Source organism: Scatophagus argus, chromosome 3 (assembly GCF_020382885.2).
Source record: "Scatophagus argus isolate fScaArg1 chromosome 3, fScaArg1.pri, whole genome shotgun sequence".
Classification (NCBI taxonomy): domain Eukaryota; kingdom Metazoa; phylum Chordata; class Actinopteri; family Scatophagidae; genus Scatophagus; species Scatophagus argus.
In genome coordinates this window covers 24780366-24799989 of record NC_058495.1, presented here as the reverse complement: position 1 = coordinate 24799989, position 19624 = coordinate 24780366, and the positions used below count along the sequence as shown (strand labels likewise).

The window sequence follows — 19624 nt, the reverse complement described above, 5'->3', positions numbered from 1 at the left end:
CGCTTTGTGTGCACAGTGATGCCAGGGTGGGGGGGGGGGCTTCTCTGGGCTGCTGCTGCAGGGTTGGAAGCATAGCATTGTCCAAAATGTCTTGATCTGCTGAAGCATTAAGTTTTCCCTTCACTGGAAATCAGGGGCTGAGAACAAACCCTGAGAAACAGCTCTGTTTGAATTCAATGATACAGAGGTGTGTCCGAATGCTTTTGTCTATTTAGTGCACATACGTATGCACTTTCCCTGAGGAACATCTACTCTAAAGATAGTCTAAGTAAATGATTATAATGAAATTAAAAAAAAGGCAAACATGTTGGGATTGCAGTGTGCGTTTTAAAATGCAGTTGTTCTTGTGGGTGAAAGGAAGTCGTTCACATACCTGACTGTGATCGTGTCTGCTGAACTGTCATATTAATTAATTAATATGATCAGAGTATGCTGTTAATGTAACCTCCACTTTGTTCTCATTACTCTCATGATGACTGAAATATGTGTATGTGTGTGTGTGTGTGTGTGTGTGTGTGTCACCTGTGGCGGTGATGTGTGTGTCTTCTGTGATCTGCTCCAGTCTGCCCAGCAAAGCTTCGATGTTGGCTTTAATCTGAGTCAACTCTGACTTGATCGCCTGAAGCTCTGTACCTTTCACTGCTGGCAGAGAGAGGGACAGACAGAGAAACAGAGAGACAGAGACAGAGAGAGAGAGAGAGAGAGAGAGAGAGAGAGAGAGAGACGGAGAGAAAGATGTTAGCATCCATTTCCTGACTGATACAGAATGTCTGCAGAGAGCGATCCAACAGGTTTTGCAACTTCAGAGCCTTAGGAACGCCATGTTCATCATCAACTTGCTGGACATTTCGCTGAGACAAAGGCTGGATTGTGAGGACAGCAACAGGGTCTAGAAACACTGCAGCAGTACTCCAGGATCACTGACGGGTCTAATGTTCAAATCACAATGGCCTCGTTCCCACCGAGTACTTTCAGTAAAATAACCTGCACGTAACCCGTCTGGACATCCGTACCTAAAACATCTGCATTGTGTTTCCACTACAGACAGTGACCTTACTTAAAACAAAGGAACACAGTGGAGGACGTGAATGTTTTGTGTTCTTTCTTCTTGCTATGTGGCTGTCTATTACATGCAACAGACGAGCTTTGTTTGCTGCAGGCAGCAAGGACAAACACTGCTGGTCAAAAACAACAGAGTGAAATTCTATTTCAGAACTCAGACAAGGAGGAAGACCTCAGAAGAGACGCCACAAGAGGGTAAGCCAATCTATACAGACATATAGTGTTATGTCCCTTGTTACAAAGCATTTCATCTATTTTACTCCAGCCAGCTTCTCAGCATGTTGGCTGGACAAAACAAAACATTGTGAAGGTCTCACTTGGGGCTCTGGGTAATTGTGACAGCATTACTCACTATTTTCAGAATTTTTACAAACCGCACATCAGGAATCCAGATTTCATGACAGTCTGACCAACTCACATTGAGATGTCTTGCTGCGGGACATAGTGGATTAAGTGTTTTGCTCCACAGAAGTTTAGACAGCTCATATATCTTTTTACATGTAGTTTGGTAACATTTCTTGGAAATGGGCACCTTATTTTTAAAAACACGATAACTGATTTACATGTTGCCATATGCAAATGCAAAGAATCATCATACTGAATCATCAGCGCATCTTTTCAGATTATTCACACTTTTATTATTTATAGGAAAAACATTTTTAAAGCTGCTATGAAAAGAAATGATTTTAACAGAGGTGAAACTTTAAATACAATCTATGGGACAAAATGAAAACAAACCAAAACTGCTTTAAAAGGATTTTGCTTAATTTTAAAAATGAAAATATAATCGATTGTTAACATCTACTGGACTCTTGATTCTATTGCATAGTAAAATTCATATGATTGATTATTTGTTCTGTAATACCATGATGTTCCATATTCAAACTACTGACAAAATGCGAAAGAAGAGGAGGGAGCTGGTGAGTGAATTAGAGGCAGCAAAAAACAACTGGAGTCATGTAACACATCTGGTGGTTGTTTTTGTTTCATGGCAATGAACTCAGTTAAAAACAAATTTCACCAACTGTGTATGTGTGTGTGTGTGTGTTGCTCAATACACATTAACCAGTCATCTCTCCTCTTACTTTCTCATTTCTTTTCCCTCCTTTTGCTTCTTTTTCCTGCTTTCTTTCACATTCCTTCTTTCTCTTCCTGTTGCCCTCATTTGTCTCTCGCCCGCTTTGTTCTCGGACTTTAATTCTAAGCATCTCTTTGCATCTCACCTTTACGTTAAGTCGAGAACCACAGTGTCCAAGGAGCACGAGGTGGCAGTCTTAGTCTCTGAGTTCCAACACATGGAGACGCCTTAGACAAAGATCTAATCTCTCTTTTGCCACTAAATTGGCTTTCTCAAGTTGTCAGTTCAGCTGTGAGCAGCTCCCTCATCTCTCACACATCTTCTGTCATCAGTTGTTTTTAAGATTGTTATTTGGACACGTAAGCCTTTGCAGGACAAAAGCCTAACAGTCATCTGACTGTCGCACATGTTGTCAAGCTGCTGGAAATCCCTGCTCTTTTGCAATTTGTCCTTGGGAATCATTCAAGATAAAATTTAGACGAAGAAAATAAAGAAATCAAAGGCTCATGACAGAGAAAGGCGTGGGCCTGAAATCAGCAGCCAAGCTGTTTGATTTTAACGTCATTCTGAAGTTCTGTGATCCACTTCAACTGACGTGTATCGAAGTAAAAATAAAAGACGTGATATAATAAAGTTTTGGACAGATGAGAATTATCCAGTTCTCATTTCATCTGTAATGACACAGTAAATAAAGGAGAACATCAGTGGTAGATAACACAAATTAACTTGTGTTTCCAATACAGAACTGATTACTTTACACAATAAAGGAATAATTGACAAACATAAATCTAAGGAGTTCAGCCTGGAAAGATCCTGGTCTGAATGTTGCAGTATGTTGGATCTAAAGCTTCTCCTTCTGTTTCAACAAAACTCAGATGTTGTATATCACTGAATGTAAAATTCGATTCTCCCTGAAATGCAAAACGATTCTGAGGAGGAAGATGAACAAAAGGCACAAGGGAGGGATTAAACTGTTGATGTTTGACATCTTAAACTGCAAACTCCATTTGAAGTGTGGCTGCTTGGACCTCCCCGACAGGATCACTGAGTTTTGTTGTGCGGGGAGTCGACCAAAAAATAAGACTGGAGGTCTGGACTGGAAATTCCTTCAAGCTGCTGTGGTACAAACCTCTCAATTCTGAATCAGTTAAAGAGACAGGTCACCCCAACAAAACAACAAAGTACATATTTTTCCTCTTACCAGTAGTGCTGTTTATCCACCTAGATTACTTCAATGTGAGTTGCAGAGTTCTGGAGATATCATCTGTAAAGATGTCTGCCTTCTCTTAAATATAACAGAATTAGATGGCATGTGGTGCTCAAAGCGCAAAAATGCATCTGGAAAAACTCAACAGCAATGATGAGTGTGAGTGTGTGATGAGCGTGTGTGTGTGTAGGCAGGAAGGCGTGATTCAGGTCAGGACCTGGATGCTGTTCTGTCCAGATCCAGACCAATGACCAATAAATTATTTACAAATTTTAAATTTTAATGCCGTATTTCTACCTAACATGTGCACCACTTCTAACTTTTACAGCACTAGTTGCCCAGGAAGCTCACAGACTGACTTGTAGTAAATAATCTCACATGATGCTGCTCAGATCTGTGCACTCCACCAGGTGAGATACACTATGAGGACAGAAGTATTTGGACACACCACTTTTTGACTGAATTCAGGTGTGGTATGGGGCCGCTTCTCAGGGTGTGTTCTCGGCCCCTGACTTCCAGTGAAGGGAAATCTTAATGCTTCAGCACACCAAGACATTTTGGACAATGCTATGCTTCCAACTTTGTGGCAACAGTTTGTTGAAGGCCCTTTTCTATTCCAGCATGACTGTGCCCCAGTGCACAAAGCAAAGCTCCATAAAGACATGGTTGGATGAGTTTGGTGTGGAAGAACTTGACTGGCCCACACAGAGCCCTGACCTCAACCCCATCCAACACCTTTGGGATGAACTGGAACGGAGATTGTGAGCCAGGCCTTTTGGTCCAACATCAGTGTGTGACCTCACAAATGCTCTGCTGCATGAATGGGCACAAATTCCCACAGAAACACTCCAACATGTTGTGGAAAGCCTTCACAGAAGAGTGGAAGCTGTTGTGTAAATGTGGGTGTAAATTGGGTGTAAATGTCCTAATACTTTTGTCCTTATAGTAGTGTAAGTGGGTCTGAGGAAAATTAACAAATCGCCCACCGAGTGAAGTCCATGTTAGTTTAAAATAGGCTAAACCGTCGTTGTGGTTTAGGTTTTTAGTAGGTTCACAGAGTAAATTGTATTTAAAAGCTACCTGCTCTGAGGCTCAGGGTTAAAACTGAATCTGGATTTGATCTCTTCTGGTTTTAATGAGTTTTAATTTTAACGAATTCTGAGAGACTTGGGGGACACCGAAAGAGCGACTGTGGAGCTGTTGAGTCGTACCACACCAACAGGATGCTGCAAACAGTTTGGGAACTTTCCCTCCACTTTATATTCCCCATTAAATAAATCCCAAGCTGCCGAAGAACAAACCGGCTATTGCTAGAACCACTCGAAAGTCAAGTATTATGTTTTCATCCAGTGCTTCACTGTATAACTACTCTGTTATTCTATCTATGACGAAGACAGGATTAGCTTAGTCTTCCAGTAAAAATTACAATATGTTGACCCATAGTGCCTGTGGTTATACACTGAGAATTAGTTGGAAATGACACAAACTGTCAGCTGTTTCTCCTGAGCTCCAAAAAAATGTGCGGTAAAGAGAAAAGGCTTGAGTGCCTTCTGTTTCGAAGTTTTGATGTTGCTTTTCAAAGTTTGATGAGTACACGGAAAGACACTTAAATCAGAGACGTGAAAGATGCTTTGTGAGCTCTGCACACAAATTTCATGAAGGTCAGCGGAAATAAAAATAAAATAAAATCTGCTGTTGGGACAGAAAAATTCAGGTCGAAGTCAGATAGGAAAGAAGCTGCAGGGATGTCAGCATCTCTCTTCAGATCCACAATCTGAAATGAATGTTTAATGAACAGAATGCAAAAATGAAGTGACAACAGCCGCCCTGACGCTTGATCCTTCCACTGACATGTACAGCAGGAGCTGAGAGAGAGAGATGAACAGAAAGGGAGATGAACAGGAAGAGAGATGAACAGGAAGAGAGATGAACAGGAAGAGAGATGAACAGGAAGAGAGATGAACAGGAAGGGAAATGAACAGGAAGGGAGATGAACAGGAAGAGAAATGAACAGGAAGGGAGATGAACAGGAAGAGAGATGAACAGGAAGGGAGATGAACAGGAAGGGAGATGAACAGGAAGGGAAATGAACAGGAAGGGAGATGAACAGGAAGAGAAATGAACAGGAAGGGAGATGAACAGGAAGAGAGATGAACAGGAAGAGAGATGAACAGGAAGAGAGATGAACAGGAAGAGAAATGAACAGGAAGAGAGATGAACAGGAAGAGAGATGAACAGGAAGAGACATGAACAGGAAGAGAAATGAACAGGAAGAGAGATGAACAGAAAGGGAGATGAACAGGAAGAGACATGAACAGGAAGAGAGATGAACAGGAAGAGAGATGAACAGGAAGAGACATGAACAGGAAGAGAGATGAACAGGAAGAGAGATGAACAGGAAGAGAAATGAACAGAAAGGGAGATGAACAGGAAGAGAGATGAACAGGAAGAGAGATGAACAGGAAGGGAGATGAACAGGAAGGGAGATGAACAGGAAGAGAGATGAACAGGAAGAGAGATGAACAGGAAGGGAGATGAACAGGAAGGGAGATGAACAGGAAGAGAGATGAACAGGAAGTTTGGGTCAAAAGGGCCAAGTTGTTCAAAGTCAGGAAGATGACAGAAGAGAAACAATAAACAAGACAAGAGAGAAATTGAGAGTTTAAATATACTTAATGTTTATGCTCACAGTCTGAAAATGTGACTGTTTGTTTAACAACAGAATTTACTGTAATCCTTACACTAAAACAATTAATGTTACCGCTTCAGCAGCAGCTAATGCCATTAGCCAATACTACAGCTTTTACAGCTATTACCGATTTCCATCCTCAGCTGTACAACACATCACCAACATGTACCAAGTTTTATTATTAGGTACACTTTTCCACATTTAAGTTATTTTCCAATATTTACATATAAGTTACATGAAACAGGGACAGACAGGGGAAGCGACACTTTCAAAATAAAACAGGACATGACAAAAACCTGGAACACAACAAATGGAAACACATGACAAGACACACATGAACACAACACACGGGTTGGAAATCAAAAGACAGAACACAAGGTGTGACATGGATTTGAAAATGCTGATTTTTGAAAATTTTTCAGGGACTCAACTTTCAGGAAAACAGACTCAACTCAGACTCAAAAGTGACGTAAATGTAAAGATACAAACTGGAGAATTATTCGACAGGCAGGCAGACAGACAGACAGACAGGCAGGCAGGCAGGCAGGCAGGCAGACAGACAGACAGACAGACAGAGGAACTCACATCTCTGTTTGTTGCCGTTGCTTGTGGGGAGGACGGAGGCGTTACGTGTCAGCAGTTTGACCGGCAGAGACTTGACCCGTCGAACCAGAGGCACCGCCACCCGCGGGCGTTTGACGGGCACCACCCGAGGAACCGGAGACACCCGGCCACGGTACTCAAACAACCTGAAGAGAAGGTAAAGGAAGGGAAGACAGGCAGGACAGTGGGAGAAAGAGGAGAATGAGGCAAACAGAGAAAGAAAAGAAAGAAAGAAAGAAAGCAAGCAGGAGAAGAAGAGGGAAAGGAGGGGAAACAAAGGGAGAAGTTAGGACAGGAGAAGAGTGGTGAGACCAGGTGGAGAATGAGAGGCAGGGGGTGAGGACAGAACAGGTGAAAAGGGACGGGTTGAAAGCAGGAAACAAAGAGTGTCACAGTAACATCACTGAAAGTACATTTATTTCTGAAACGAAATTGTCAGGGATAAAGTATTGTGTTCAGATGCAATGTCTTTTGATTGAATGAAGTTGTGTTTAGTTGTGTTGCGTTCAGGGTTCACACTCTTTAACAACAAAGGAGAAAGATTGTGGTTTTAGCTTCATGTCAATGTGTCTCATGTTTCAAGTCAATGCTGACTGTTAAACCAGATCAAGATCATTTCCTAACTCTCTCGATCTTGACCATTACATCATTCATGCTGCTACAAGGGGACACTGGATCAAAAGATTGGATATTTAATAAAGAAGATACAACGTCAGAATTATTGCACTGATATGTTGCCTGATGTAACACTGTTACATCTTACTTTGATTGACAAGATTTCGTTGTTGTCTTATCAGAAAATCTGTAGTATACAAACATCATTTCCAACACATTTCTTTAGTTTTCCTACAGAATCCACACATCCAATCCAATCCCTGCACAAAGCAAATGAAGCACCTGAAAACTTTTCCGTGGTTGTGTTTAGGCAGCCACAGCACTTTGTACATGTGAACACCGATTCCCAACCACCTCCCTGCTCAGCCTTCACTTAGTTATTCAAAAGCTGCCACACAACATGATGCAGGGAGACACAAAATACACGCAAAGACACCGGATTATCAAACATTCTGATCAGAAAGAACGAAGAGGGAGAAATAACTAAAATCCCTCCATCCCCGTGCTTTTGCAGTACACAGTATGCAGTACTGCTGACAGTGCTGTATTTTGGCAGTTATAAATTAATGCACTTTACATTTTTTGCAGCAGCAACAATAAAAACCATGCAACAACAGACATCAATCAAACATGGGAAAAGCTATTTCCAACTTTAATATGGTAACGTCACATCTTATGAATTAAAAAGCTTTTCTAAGGATTTATTAGTTTATTTTATTTTTTCCACAGCTTTTGTACCAACATACATTTGATTTTACTTTTAACCAGCTGGAAGTGGCTCCTGCTATAAAGCTATTTTTCATTGTGGTACACTGCATATGCCCATCAGTATCCCACTTAAAAGCTCCCTGATTTTAGTCTGCATAGTAGCATTATTTATAAACACTTAGTTTTGATTTGTGTGAATGTACCACATAAGAGACACATTTTTATTTGTTTAGCAGGAGGGAGCACTTTGAGGACTTGAGCTGACGAGCTGATGGTGTGTGCAGACATGGCAGCCAGTCGCTCACTCAAACTTTGTTATATGTTTGTTTTCCAATGATTTCATTCCTTCTGTTTATGCTTTCTCTCTCTCTCTCTCTCTCTATGTGTGTGTGTGTGTGTGTGTGTGTGTGTGTGTGTGTGTGTGTAGTGTGGCAACAAAGCTGAACGTTTAATAACATAAGTGGTCACCAGGCCAACAAAGTGGATAATCACTTACCAGTTAGAGCAGGTCTAGGCCACACTCATTAATTTAGTCTTTAATAGAGAGAGACCCAGTATTCCCCCATCAGCAGTTGGTGACAGTGGCGAGGAAAAACTTCCGCTCAGAAGGCAGAAACCTTGGAGCGGACCCCGGCTCTGGGTGGGCGGCCATCTGCCTTGACCAGCTGGGCTCTGTGTTGGTTGTTGCTGCCTGTTTAGTTGTGCTTTTTTAACTGAGTAACTGCTTCAGTAGCTTGGATTTCTGGCTTTGAACACTCTGACTGCAGGTGGCCACCAAGCAGACTGGAAGAGCATGACACCTTCTTGTTTTGCCTTTCTTATATCGAGCACAACTCCTGAGTGGGTTCAGTGTAGTTGAGGTGGCTACATTTCAGGTCCTCTGTGCCTCAAGCTTGGCAAGCCATTGAAGAGCAGCTGGCTTAGTTAGCTGTCACAGTAGGCAGGTAGGAGTTGGAGGTGCCTCTCTATAGCTTGTTTGGTTTTGTTTGGTTTGACTTTAACCTGATCGTGGCAGCCATTTTGGCTACTTGGCTACTTCCGCTTTGGCTAATTGTTCAGCATAAGAAAGAGAAAATAACACCTCGGGCCCAACATATGGTGCCCTTTCTTGTTGCTAAAACCTGTGAAACTGAAGATTTAGAAAGGGGAAAAATGTTCAGTTTTTAAGGGGAGGAGGTGTTAAGACCCTGAGGTTGTAGGGACATTTTCTGTACATGAAGACTTTATTCTCCTTGGTGCACGTGGGTCTCTCCCTCTCTGCTGTTTGCTGCCTGTGTGTGATGGGCTGCAGGTGAGCTTGGCTGATGAACTGAGTGAATGATGGACTGTTGAATGAGTAGGTTTTTCCAGGGAGCTGATTGGTTCCAGCTTTCAAGCTTGCAGATTAAAAGGCCTGCTTCTCCCAGCTCCTGCGGGTTCTCCTCTCACCACTTCGGACCAAACTGCCAGCCAAAATGTTTCCGTGTGAAATGCATTTTAAATAAACCTTTAAACAGCTGGAGAATTCTTTGTTTCTGATGCTTCGTGGGAGCTGAGAAGTGAGAGGTTTCACTTTTTCATGCTGTGCCAGGGCGTGTCAAAACATAAAGATGGTCACCATTTCTTTTCAGGTCACAAGACAAGATGTCAGCTTGTTTGATCTCACTGCTGCTCACAGCTGCAGTTAAATCCCAGAGGTGGAGGAAGTATTCAGATCATTCACACATGTAAAAGTACTAATACTACACTGTCAGAATACTCTGTCACAAGTCTGGCGTAGAAAATACAAGTAAAATTGGCACAATTAAGAAAACCCACTTAAAATATTAAAAGAAAAAGTACTCAATGCAGAAAAACCTGTTCCTGTGACTATATATTGTTCGACAGACAACAGTCCAAACCTTAAAATCGAACCATCAGAGTTAAAAGTAAAAGCCAGAAGTGCTTTTTTTTAAGTTACTTTATTAATCCCAAGCTGAGAAATTATTTCTCTGCATTTAACCCATCACTGATCGAAACACAAATAGAGTCTTGATGGCAGAACCTCTCAGTAAACCTCAAACTTCTCTCTCAGACTTCTGGTTAAACTGGACCAACCGCAAAAGCTCTGGTAAGTATGAAACATTCATACCAAAATGTCTAAACATACCGCCCAGATTCAAAAATATCATAATTCCCCTTTAAGGTGATCTGGTTCAAATAGAATTTGCAGGATTAAATATTTAAGAAAGCAGACAATCTGTCTTCAGTTTATGTATTTCCCTTGGCTACACTGTACAGGTGATGTCACTTTGTGGGCAAAATCCAGCAAAAGAGTTCTCATTTTAGTAGTTGAGCAAAACAGTATTAGTCCTGCAAATGAACATTCCTTTTTGCCACTCAGTGAAATTTACATGGAAGTTTTGGGGAAATGACAAAACAAAGTTATAAAGTAAACACAGGCTGCTCTGTGTTACTCTTTTCATAAGTCAGAATAGCTGTTCAAAAAGTTCTGCTTAAGAAACCATCATGGTTTGGGTTCAAATCACTTCACTGAGATACGGGAACCTTCACTGTCACAATAATAAATAAAATAAACATGGTTACAATAATAAATATACACAGAGGAAAGGACAACCAACACCGACTGAGTGCAGAAAAACAGAAATGTCGTCTCCTGTGCTAAAGTTGACAACATTTTCTTGATTCTGTAGCTCTATGACAACATTGGACTCACATTTAATTCCACTTGAACATATCTGCATGTAGTTTTTGGAGATTTGCTGAAATGGGTTCATTTCATTCATTATGACACCTTAATATCTGAAGTTGTCATGGAGCCAAACTACAGAAATAAAATCAATGATATGATGACTGATAATGTGTGCTTACACTCATGAGACTCTAACATGAGTGAACCTCATAGGGCTGTCAAAGAGTAACTCCATATTATATTGAGGAGATTAGACTGAGGAACAACATGACTACAGTGGTCATTATGTGCTGGAAGGCGTTAATGTTTGGTCACCTGTCATGTCTGTTACTCTTACGATTGGCCCCAGAAGAGGACGTGGTATCACACTGGTGACGTGGGCAATAAATTTTACATTTCTTGAAGAACACTGCGCGTTTCCTATGATAACATATTTTCAGGAGTGAAATACATCGGGGCTCCATCCTGGGTCCTTCATCCAGACTTGATCACTGTAATGCTCTGCTGTTTGGTCTGCCTTATGCTGGTTAGAAAAAACTTCAAATGGTTCAGAATGCTACTGGTTAACTAAAACTAGAACATTTGTCCTGATTATACTGATTATACCTCCACCTCATTGTCATCCTTTTCATTTCAGATCAGACTATAAGGTGCTTCTGATGTCTGACATAATTTTAAATGGTCTTAGCCCCTGATATCTGTCTGGTCTCATTACACCTTATGCTGTACTCAGTGCTGTCAGACTCCAGGGCTCCTGCCTGTCCCGAGTTAAAAAGGAATCTGCTGGTTGCACGGCCTTTTCCTGTCCCGCTTCTGTCCTCTGGAATAACCTCCCAGTTCTCAGACAGTCTGGTTACTTTTGAGGCCTTTCAATAGGGGCTACATACTCATCTTTTCACCCTAACTTTCAGTTGTTAAAATGATCCTTACGGAGTGCTCAGTCTCAGCCTCAATGAATCTGTTTAATATTTTGTTTATCCCACAGTCAATAAATCAGCTTCTGCCACTGCATTTGTCTTGTCGTGTTTTTGTGTCTGATTCCCACAAGTCGTCGAGCTGTGTGCGTCTCTTTTCTCTCTTGTCATTAAGGCTCCTCTCTGCTGGCCCACTGAACATCCTGGACCCTCTTTGTCTCCTGGCTGTCAGTGACTCATCCAGATATTTGGATCAGCATCATCGCCCTCCTTCCTCTGTCCCTCTCTCTAGTCTGCATGCTATCATGTGTGTCTCTCCCCGTTAGTTCGTCTGCGTGAACGCTGTGGTGCCCTTCTGTCCTCCCTCCAGATCACACTATGACTTGCTCTACATGTGGGTCTCTGAGAACCAAGAACCCCAAGTTCAAATAAGTTTGTTCAAAATTAATTAAAAGCTTGTGCTCAAATCGGAAACGTTACTCTTTCCTTGACTTGTTGGGAATTCAGTGCGGGTTATGAAAGCTGACGACATTTGGGGAGACCCATATGGAATATGATGATTTAATTCAGCCGTTCTATTTGGCACTGAACTGCAGCCTGCACTTAACTTTTGGGACAAGCAGCAGCTTTTTTTTCGGTCTAGTGTTTTTGATAAGTCAAATTCTAAACCAGCCCAAGTTCTTACATACGGTCATAAAACTGTCATGTCATGGGTTTGATAATTACCTCAAATAACCAGGTGACTAAGTGTGTTGCCCCACTACCTTAAAATTCAGCTCCACATGGGTAAAAAGATATAAGGCTAAATCATATTGTGTAATCTGACCATTGTTCCATTGCGTAAATAAAATGAATAACCACAGCAGACAGACAGACTTGATTTTTACTGAGATGATACCAGGTCAGACTGGTTTTGATGTGCAGAAAAAACATGCAGAAATGGTTCACAGAGAGAGGAACAGAGTGAGTGTGAGGGTGTGTGTGTGTGTGTGTGTGTGACAAAAAAAAAAAAAAAAAAAAAACGACAGCAAGAAATAAAGAAGGAAAGAAATAAAAATGCCTCTTGACCTCTTGTTTTTTGTACATTTTATGTTTATAGGCTGAAAATGAGCGGGAGGGATAAATCAATCCTGAGGTCTGCGGCCCAGCTGGCCAACATGTTTCAACATCTGTTAAGACAGATGTTTGTCCAAGGCAGCTCAGCAGGATTTCTCTGACTCTGGTATTGAAGCTTATTTGCAGGAATAGATGGTGAGAGGTTAAGGAAGACAGCTTGTAGCCAGAAGATCACCGCGTCGAATTCTGTGCAATTTTTCTTCTTTTGCAGGTTGGCTGGGCTGACCCTGACCAATGGGATGAGGAACTCAATCATCTGGAAGGAGCCCTGAGTAGCGCAGCAATTCTTTAACAATGAAAAGAGCCAGTTAAGGTGGTCTAACATCTGATTAGGATGCCCTCCCTGCAGAGGTATTCCAGGTATGTGAAACTAGGAGGCCCCAAGGTAGCACCAGAACATTCTGAAGGGATTAGCCTATGTAAACCATCTGGTCTGGGACCACCTTGGAATCCCCAAAGAGAAGCTGAGGAAGTGATTTTGTTGTCTGTCTGCGGTTCTTTGTTCAGCCTACTACCACCTTAACCCACACCGAGGTAATTTGGTGTGAGTTGCTGAGTTTTCTGAGACTCTAGAGGGGTCTGCCTCATCTTTAATATAGTATAACTAATTAGCACTTTGCTTGTGGTGCTTAAAGCCCCAAAAATAAATTTTAAAAATTCAATTCCACTATATTTGACAGACGGCAGACGTCTCGATATCTGTTATCTCCCAAAATGATCAAGATGGATGGCCTGTACTACGGGAAAGAGAAAGTAAGAATGATTTTAAGAGTTTGGGTGAACTGTCATTTAAAGCTAAAAATCAGCATTAAAACCTCATTAAAACATTTTTATTCCAAGTCAGATAGACTAGCATACAGAGCCAAAACAATGACTAATGCACCGCTGTTGCACTACATAGGGACTACATTATAAACACCATGTATAGCTGCCATTTTAACACACAGACCACTGAAGCGGTATAATCCACAGAGATCTCTAAAGATGCTGGGTAATAACTTAATTTGTCATTTCTGCATCCTTTTGAGATGGATCATTTGGCCATCCGACCACGACAGTTGCAAGAGGATGCGATGACTGTGATGACTCACGTGTGAGGGTTCTTTCAAACGTAAATCATACAGTATGGGTTTAACACAGGGTTTAGAGATCCACGTATGAGTCACATCCCACTTTACATATTCACAAAGGTCTCTGAAGTGCTGACGTCTGGGGACAAAATTCAATTCACGGTCATGTTTGTGGAATCATCTTTAAGTGATGATAAATAATCACGCTGGAGGAGGTTCCAATTAGATGTCACTCAAAGGCTGTACTGTGAAGAGAAAATACTGCGTAGGAGCACTGCAAGTGAATTTCATTTTATACTTAAGATTTCACAACGTGTATTTTCACCTGATAGTGGTGCTACAGGAAGTGTTTTGGGGTAACCCTGGGGTCATTCTTTTGAGGATGTCCACATTTGGTCTAAATTCATGAACATCAGGACATTAGTTTTGGTGATATTATGTGATTGTCAACAATCTGTAGACTTTAAACAGCTTTGTGAAAAACCACACGCTGCATTTTGTGGTTTATTGTAATTCAGCCACAAGCCATTGTACTTCACAGTTCTCGGTTAATGCTAATTGAGCATCTTCCAGTGGGGAATAAAACTATATTCACAAAAATTTACCTACTTACCAATACTTGAGGAAGCAACCTGTCCTGAAGGGACAGTAGGACAACAGCTCATCACACATTAGGCCCCAGATAGCAGTAGAAACAAGCCCTAACACCTGTATTTCACATCAAGTGTGCAAGCAGGTGGTTTGTGCAAGGTAAAGTGTAGGATGAAGAGCACTGCTATCCTACAAAGCAGTCGTGTTGTTTTGAGTCGTGCCTGAGAATTTTTAGCCAAGTACCAGAAGAATCCATGCACGGAGTTCACAGCTTGTGCAGGTAATTAACATATAGCCTACTACATTCTTTCCTGCAGTGATATTAGTGCTTGCTTCAATGCCAGAATGCTGGCAACTGGACGCTATGAAGGTCACAACAGGAAATAATAAAAGCAGGGACAGTGACCGAAAGGGAATCCCAGGACTGGAAGCCGTCTTGTTAGACCCAAACGACTGTGTGTTCAGTAACACCTATGAGAAATAATGGCTGTTCCCTCTTTGTTCTGTGTTGGCAAAGTCAGAGTAACTGCAATGGTATTGTATAACTGAGTGTATTAGAAGAGCAGCTGCTCCTCCTCTCCCAGGGAGGAGGATAAACCTTGTCCACCCTTTTCCTCACTGCATTAAGCTGTTTTATTTCAAGACAGACAAAGCTTGATGTGTTTTGACAGGAGTCAAAAGAGGCTTCAGGAGAGATGTTCTTCTGAACAAGCATGACCGTTTCTGGGAAACACGAAACCCTGTACTGAAGTTTCAAAATCTCTTCTTATAATGGTACTGAAGAATGCTGGATTGTTTTGGTGTTTTGTTTTTTTTTACTGTAGATGCAAAGCTCTCTATCTTAGATCGAAGACAGACATTAGTTTGACATCTGGGATCATCTGGATGCATCATCACTGATTGATCTCAGATGGCCATCTCTACTCCCTCTTTTGCTTGGTATGCAGAATTTAAAAAAAAAAAAAAAATCTCCCATTGGTGCACATGTATTTTTCTACTTTACCAAAGTAAAAGATTCAATTTCAAAGTGCTGAACTCTCATGGAAGCCAGACAAGACATACATGATGGGGTCAAAGGATTTGCTTCAATGCGAGGAATGTCAATGTCAGTTTTTTTTTTCTTTTCACTCTCACAACACTAATAGATTTAATGATGACTTTCATCTGGTTTTGTCGTGGCTGTAATAGTTACCACACTGTGACAATGGATCAAGTTTAACCAGATGTTCCCGGTTCAGCATTATCAAGAGGCGGCACCCTCAGGCCAGTAATCCCCTGGCTGAAGATTTTTGTGTACGATCTTATTTAAGTAATGGAAGACATTGTTAATCTTCCTTTTGTGTTCATTACATGTGATCAACTGTCAAATGGTGCTGTCATAAACATAATATTTTATTACCTGACTGCTGTAAGGATTTTATATCCACCACAGTAACATAGAGAAGTTCACAGGTCCACTTGGGTCCTCGTGCGACCCGTTTTACATTGGACAGAAATCCCACCAACACCCACTGACATCTGGCTTTTGTTTTCAGTAGTAAAGCGTACAATTGGCACTCACACCGGGGCCCTGCAGTAATCATGGGTCTTTATCAGCTCTGGCTCTGATCGGCCGTGATGGAAACATGACTCTCCGATGGACAAGCTAATCATTACCCCCTTTTCAGCATGATGCTATGATTGGCCTTAAAATTAAGTATGAACTGTGAATTCATAAATTCAATTCATTCAAATTAGACGATAAATTATTGCGGCTGCCAGTCCCCTCGAACGTGGGAGAAAATGGGGTCTTTCAGTCAACTTATTCCTTTTCCTCCGCACAGCACACGTAATGTTTGTCCATACCAACATGTTTTGTACTTTGTAGGTCTTATCCATGATGCTACTGAAAACAAGAAGGGCCATCAGGAGCTTTTCAGCCAGCCAAGATGATCAACAATGAAAACCAGTGAGCAAACTAATGTCACCAGCCATTCCACTGTGGAAAGCTTAAGTGATGTTAGTTAACTGTGTTAGCGAGCAACAACTAGGGAGCTAGCCATGGCTAACAGTCAGGTTGCTAGCAGGAGTAATCATAAAATGGGTGCATACGTTTGAAAATCAGTGTAGAAACCCTACCATTGATGAATTATAATAATGATACCAATGAACCGGTTTATTTGTGGGATGTCCCAAACCAGCGTTTTGGTTTTTGGGTGTTTTTTGAGTAGAACAAAACTTTTGGTGCTCCTGTCCCATCTAGTTTGACAATAAGTTGCAGGCATCAGATTCGAAATAAGCATACATTAACAAAAAACAGACAAAGGAAAACAAGAAATATATTGTCTTTCTACTGTTTTGAGTGTATGTCAAAAAAAAACAAGGAAAATTACCACATTTTGTTTTATTTATGTTTTACACACGGTCCAAACTTTTATGGAATCAGGTGGTGGGGGGTGGGTGTTTTGTTATCTTAGGATAATTTATTCTTAACAATGCAAACAGTCCTCAAAAAGCAGATTTTTGGAAATTTGTGGACACAGAACAAGTCGTCTCGTGACCTGCGTGAACACTGGAGACAACTTACCCTTTGGTGGTTTGTCTTTTGTTTATAACTTCCTTTGTTCAACAGTTTATTTTTGGTCTTTTCATCACAGCGTTCAAAACAACACTCCGTGTAACTGACATGCACTAAGCTAACACTTTTTTATAATGATAGATAAAACTAAGTGTTTTATTTCATTTAATTCCTTACACCAGTTTTTCTCTCTGTAAATGGAAAAATCAAGTCAACCTCATGGGGTAAACACACACAAGGCTCATCTGCTTGTGGCAGCGCCAAGCAGAGACTCACCCAAGACTTCACTGTTACCTGTTGCACCTGGCCAGGGAGCATCATCTGTTTCCCCTGTATGCCGTGAGCAATTATTTTTTTTCCATCTTGTAATGTACATGCTAGAGCAATTGGTTTTACCCCGGTCAAAACAGTTGTTCTGTCTGTTTCCATGTTCACATTGTGTGCACTGTCATAATACAAGAAAGTTCTATAAACACCACATTGGCTCAATTTCCTCAATTTCTACGGCTCAATAGAGACATTTTTAACTCATGTTGGGCCTCTGAACGACATTCTGCCTCGGGCCCCTGAAAGGTTAACATGATTAACCTTCTGATGATAGCTGGAAAAACACCGGAGCCAACAGTCCATGTGTTCAAACCCTGACTACAGTCCGGCTGAAGAAAGCTGGAGGACCTTCCTCTTACCTGTCGTAGAAGTCTTCTCTGTAGTAATCGTAGTCAAACTCGTAGCCACTGGGGAGAAAATGCAGGAGAACAAAGAGACAAAGACAAAATAAAACACAAGCATGTGACCACATGTAAAACAACACATGGGAACAAAATCTTTCTTGAAGGGTTTTCTTGCAGTTTATAGCTGTGTATACAAATGCTTTAAAAAAAGGCAATAATTATAAACTGTGTGGAAGAGAAAAAAGAAACCACAACATACTTCATTTTAACCCCAGGAGAAAGAAAGAGAGAAATGAAAATGACAAAGACCAAAGAGACTACGGCAGCAGAAACTTAATACTCGAGAATGATGTGCAGAATATTTGACATTTATGGACATGTTTTACAATTTCTGTTAGCATGCATGAACTCTGAGCAGCCATGTCCTGGATACATCAGCGAAAATAACAGTGGAGTCAGAGAACTTCTGACCAAAAAATAAAAACTTTCTACTATGTAGCCGTAATCTACTGAGAAAATAACACTTTTCTCCACTGAAACCTATTAAAATCATATTTTTTATATTAAAGTTTGTAAAATTGAATTAAAATTCTTTGTAATCTTTAAATGATCATTGAAAGTGATGAAGGAAGGAATCAAAACCAACTCTGCAGCTCTGTGGAGCTTTAAAGGTCCTTTCATTTCATTGTTTTGTTTTGACGACAGATTCAGTCACGAGACGCTCAGAAGGTAACTGATAAACCAAATACACAACCAACGAAATATACAACAGCAGCAGACAGACAAAGCTGGAGGCCTGCTGGTGAGGAAAGTGGAGCACTGAGCGGCGATGGGGCAGATGTTAAATACGGAGCTAAAAGGGAAGCGAAAAGTGGAGGCACAATCACATTGCCAAAGGGATGATAATGTTGTTCTATTTCTACTGAAAGAGGTACTAAAATCTTGTACTGAAGAAAAAATACTAATACTACAGTGCGGAAATACTCTGCAAGAAGTAAAAGTAATGCAGTTAAAGTTTTACTTTAGTAAAACCACAAAAGTTTTAGCATCAAAACCTTACAGAATCCTATCATATTACTGTATAATTATGAATGCATTAATGTGTTCACCATGTTAATGTTGCTGGAACAGCTGCTAGTGAAGCTCATTTTAATGACTTTATCCAGGATAAACCAAAATAATATACCACTTATTTGTTTTTCATACTTTGTTTTAATAATCTGAATCTGCAAATAAAGTAGGAATCAAAGCTTTGAAATAAATGTAGCAGAGTAAAAAGTACAGTATCTGGAGTAAACAGAGGAGGCACCTCACAAACAGTTTCAGTTATTGCGTGAGGGAAAAAAAACTGTCTTTCTACAATAAGTTTTTCCAGAAGTCTAATTACTGATGTTTCTCAAAATGTTATAAATAGCAGACTGAGACTTCTTCAGGGTGTTGTTGTTCATAAAACACCTCCAGGTCTCAGCCTCCACCTTCTTCAGGGTGTTGTTATCCACAGCAGGTGGTTTCAAAGGCTTGTACTTCTTCAATTAAAGCGGTTTAGATCTCAGTCTCATGTGAACACCTGCATTTGTTTGTACGGCCACATGTTGTTTGTGGCTGCAGTATTCTCTTGCTGGCCTTCTAATACAAATCCTGACCTTTAAAAAGAACTTCTGCTTGTTTACACAAAATACGTTAGTACGCTGTGCAAAGCAAATAAATCAGAATGTGATGATTTGCTAACCCTTTCGGACACATGCTCAAATGAAAACAGTACAATAAATTGATTTTTGTGTTGATTTTTATAAATATGTAGCTTTAGGTTTATTCAGTATTCATTCTCTCTCTGTGTGACTTGCCTCCACCCTCCTCCACCCTGAGCACCTGCAGCTCTTTGTATACGCCAGCCAAGTCGAGCTCAGAGTCCACGCTCTTCTCATACAGATCATCTTCATCACCACCACCTTCAGTGTCCAGACTCCATCGAGGGTTTTCTTACACAACACGCAGCCTCACCAGCTCCTCCAGTTTGATGTCATCACGACGGGGCCTAATTGCCAATTACTTTTTAGATGCTACATATAATA

The 19624-nt window shown here is 40.9% G+C and overlaps 1 protein-coding gene across 4 annotated transcripts in view; it reads right to left on the bottom strand.

Annotated features, from left to right (window-relative positions):
* raly (RALY heterogeneous nuclear ribonucleoprotein) overlaps nt 1-19624 on the bottom strand; it is a 108488-nt gene that overhangs the window by 24024 nt on the left and 64840 nt on the right. For 3 of the 4 annotated variants that reach the window (XM_046384982.1, XM_046384980.1, XM_046384981.1), the window contains exons 4-6: nt 17568-17615; nt 6622-6785; nt 523-642 (exon numbers count right to left, since the gene is read on the bottom strand). In XM_046384982.1, the coding sequence (XP_046240938.1) occupies nt 523-642; nt 6622-6785; nt 17568-17615 (332 nt within the window). The remainder of the gene's footprint in view (nt 1-522; nt 643-6621; nt 6786-17567; nt 17616-19624) is intronic. The other variant, XM_046384983.1, reaches the window with a different exon arrangement.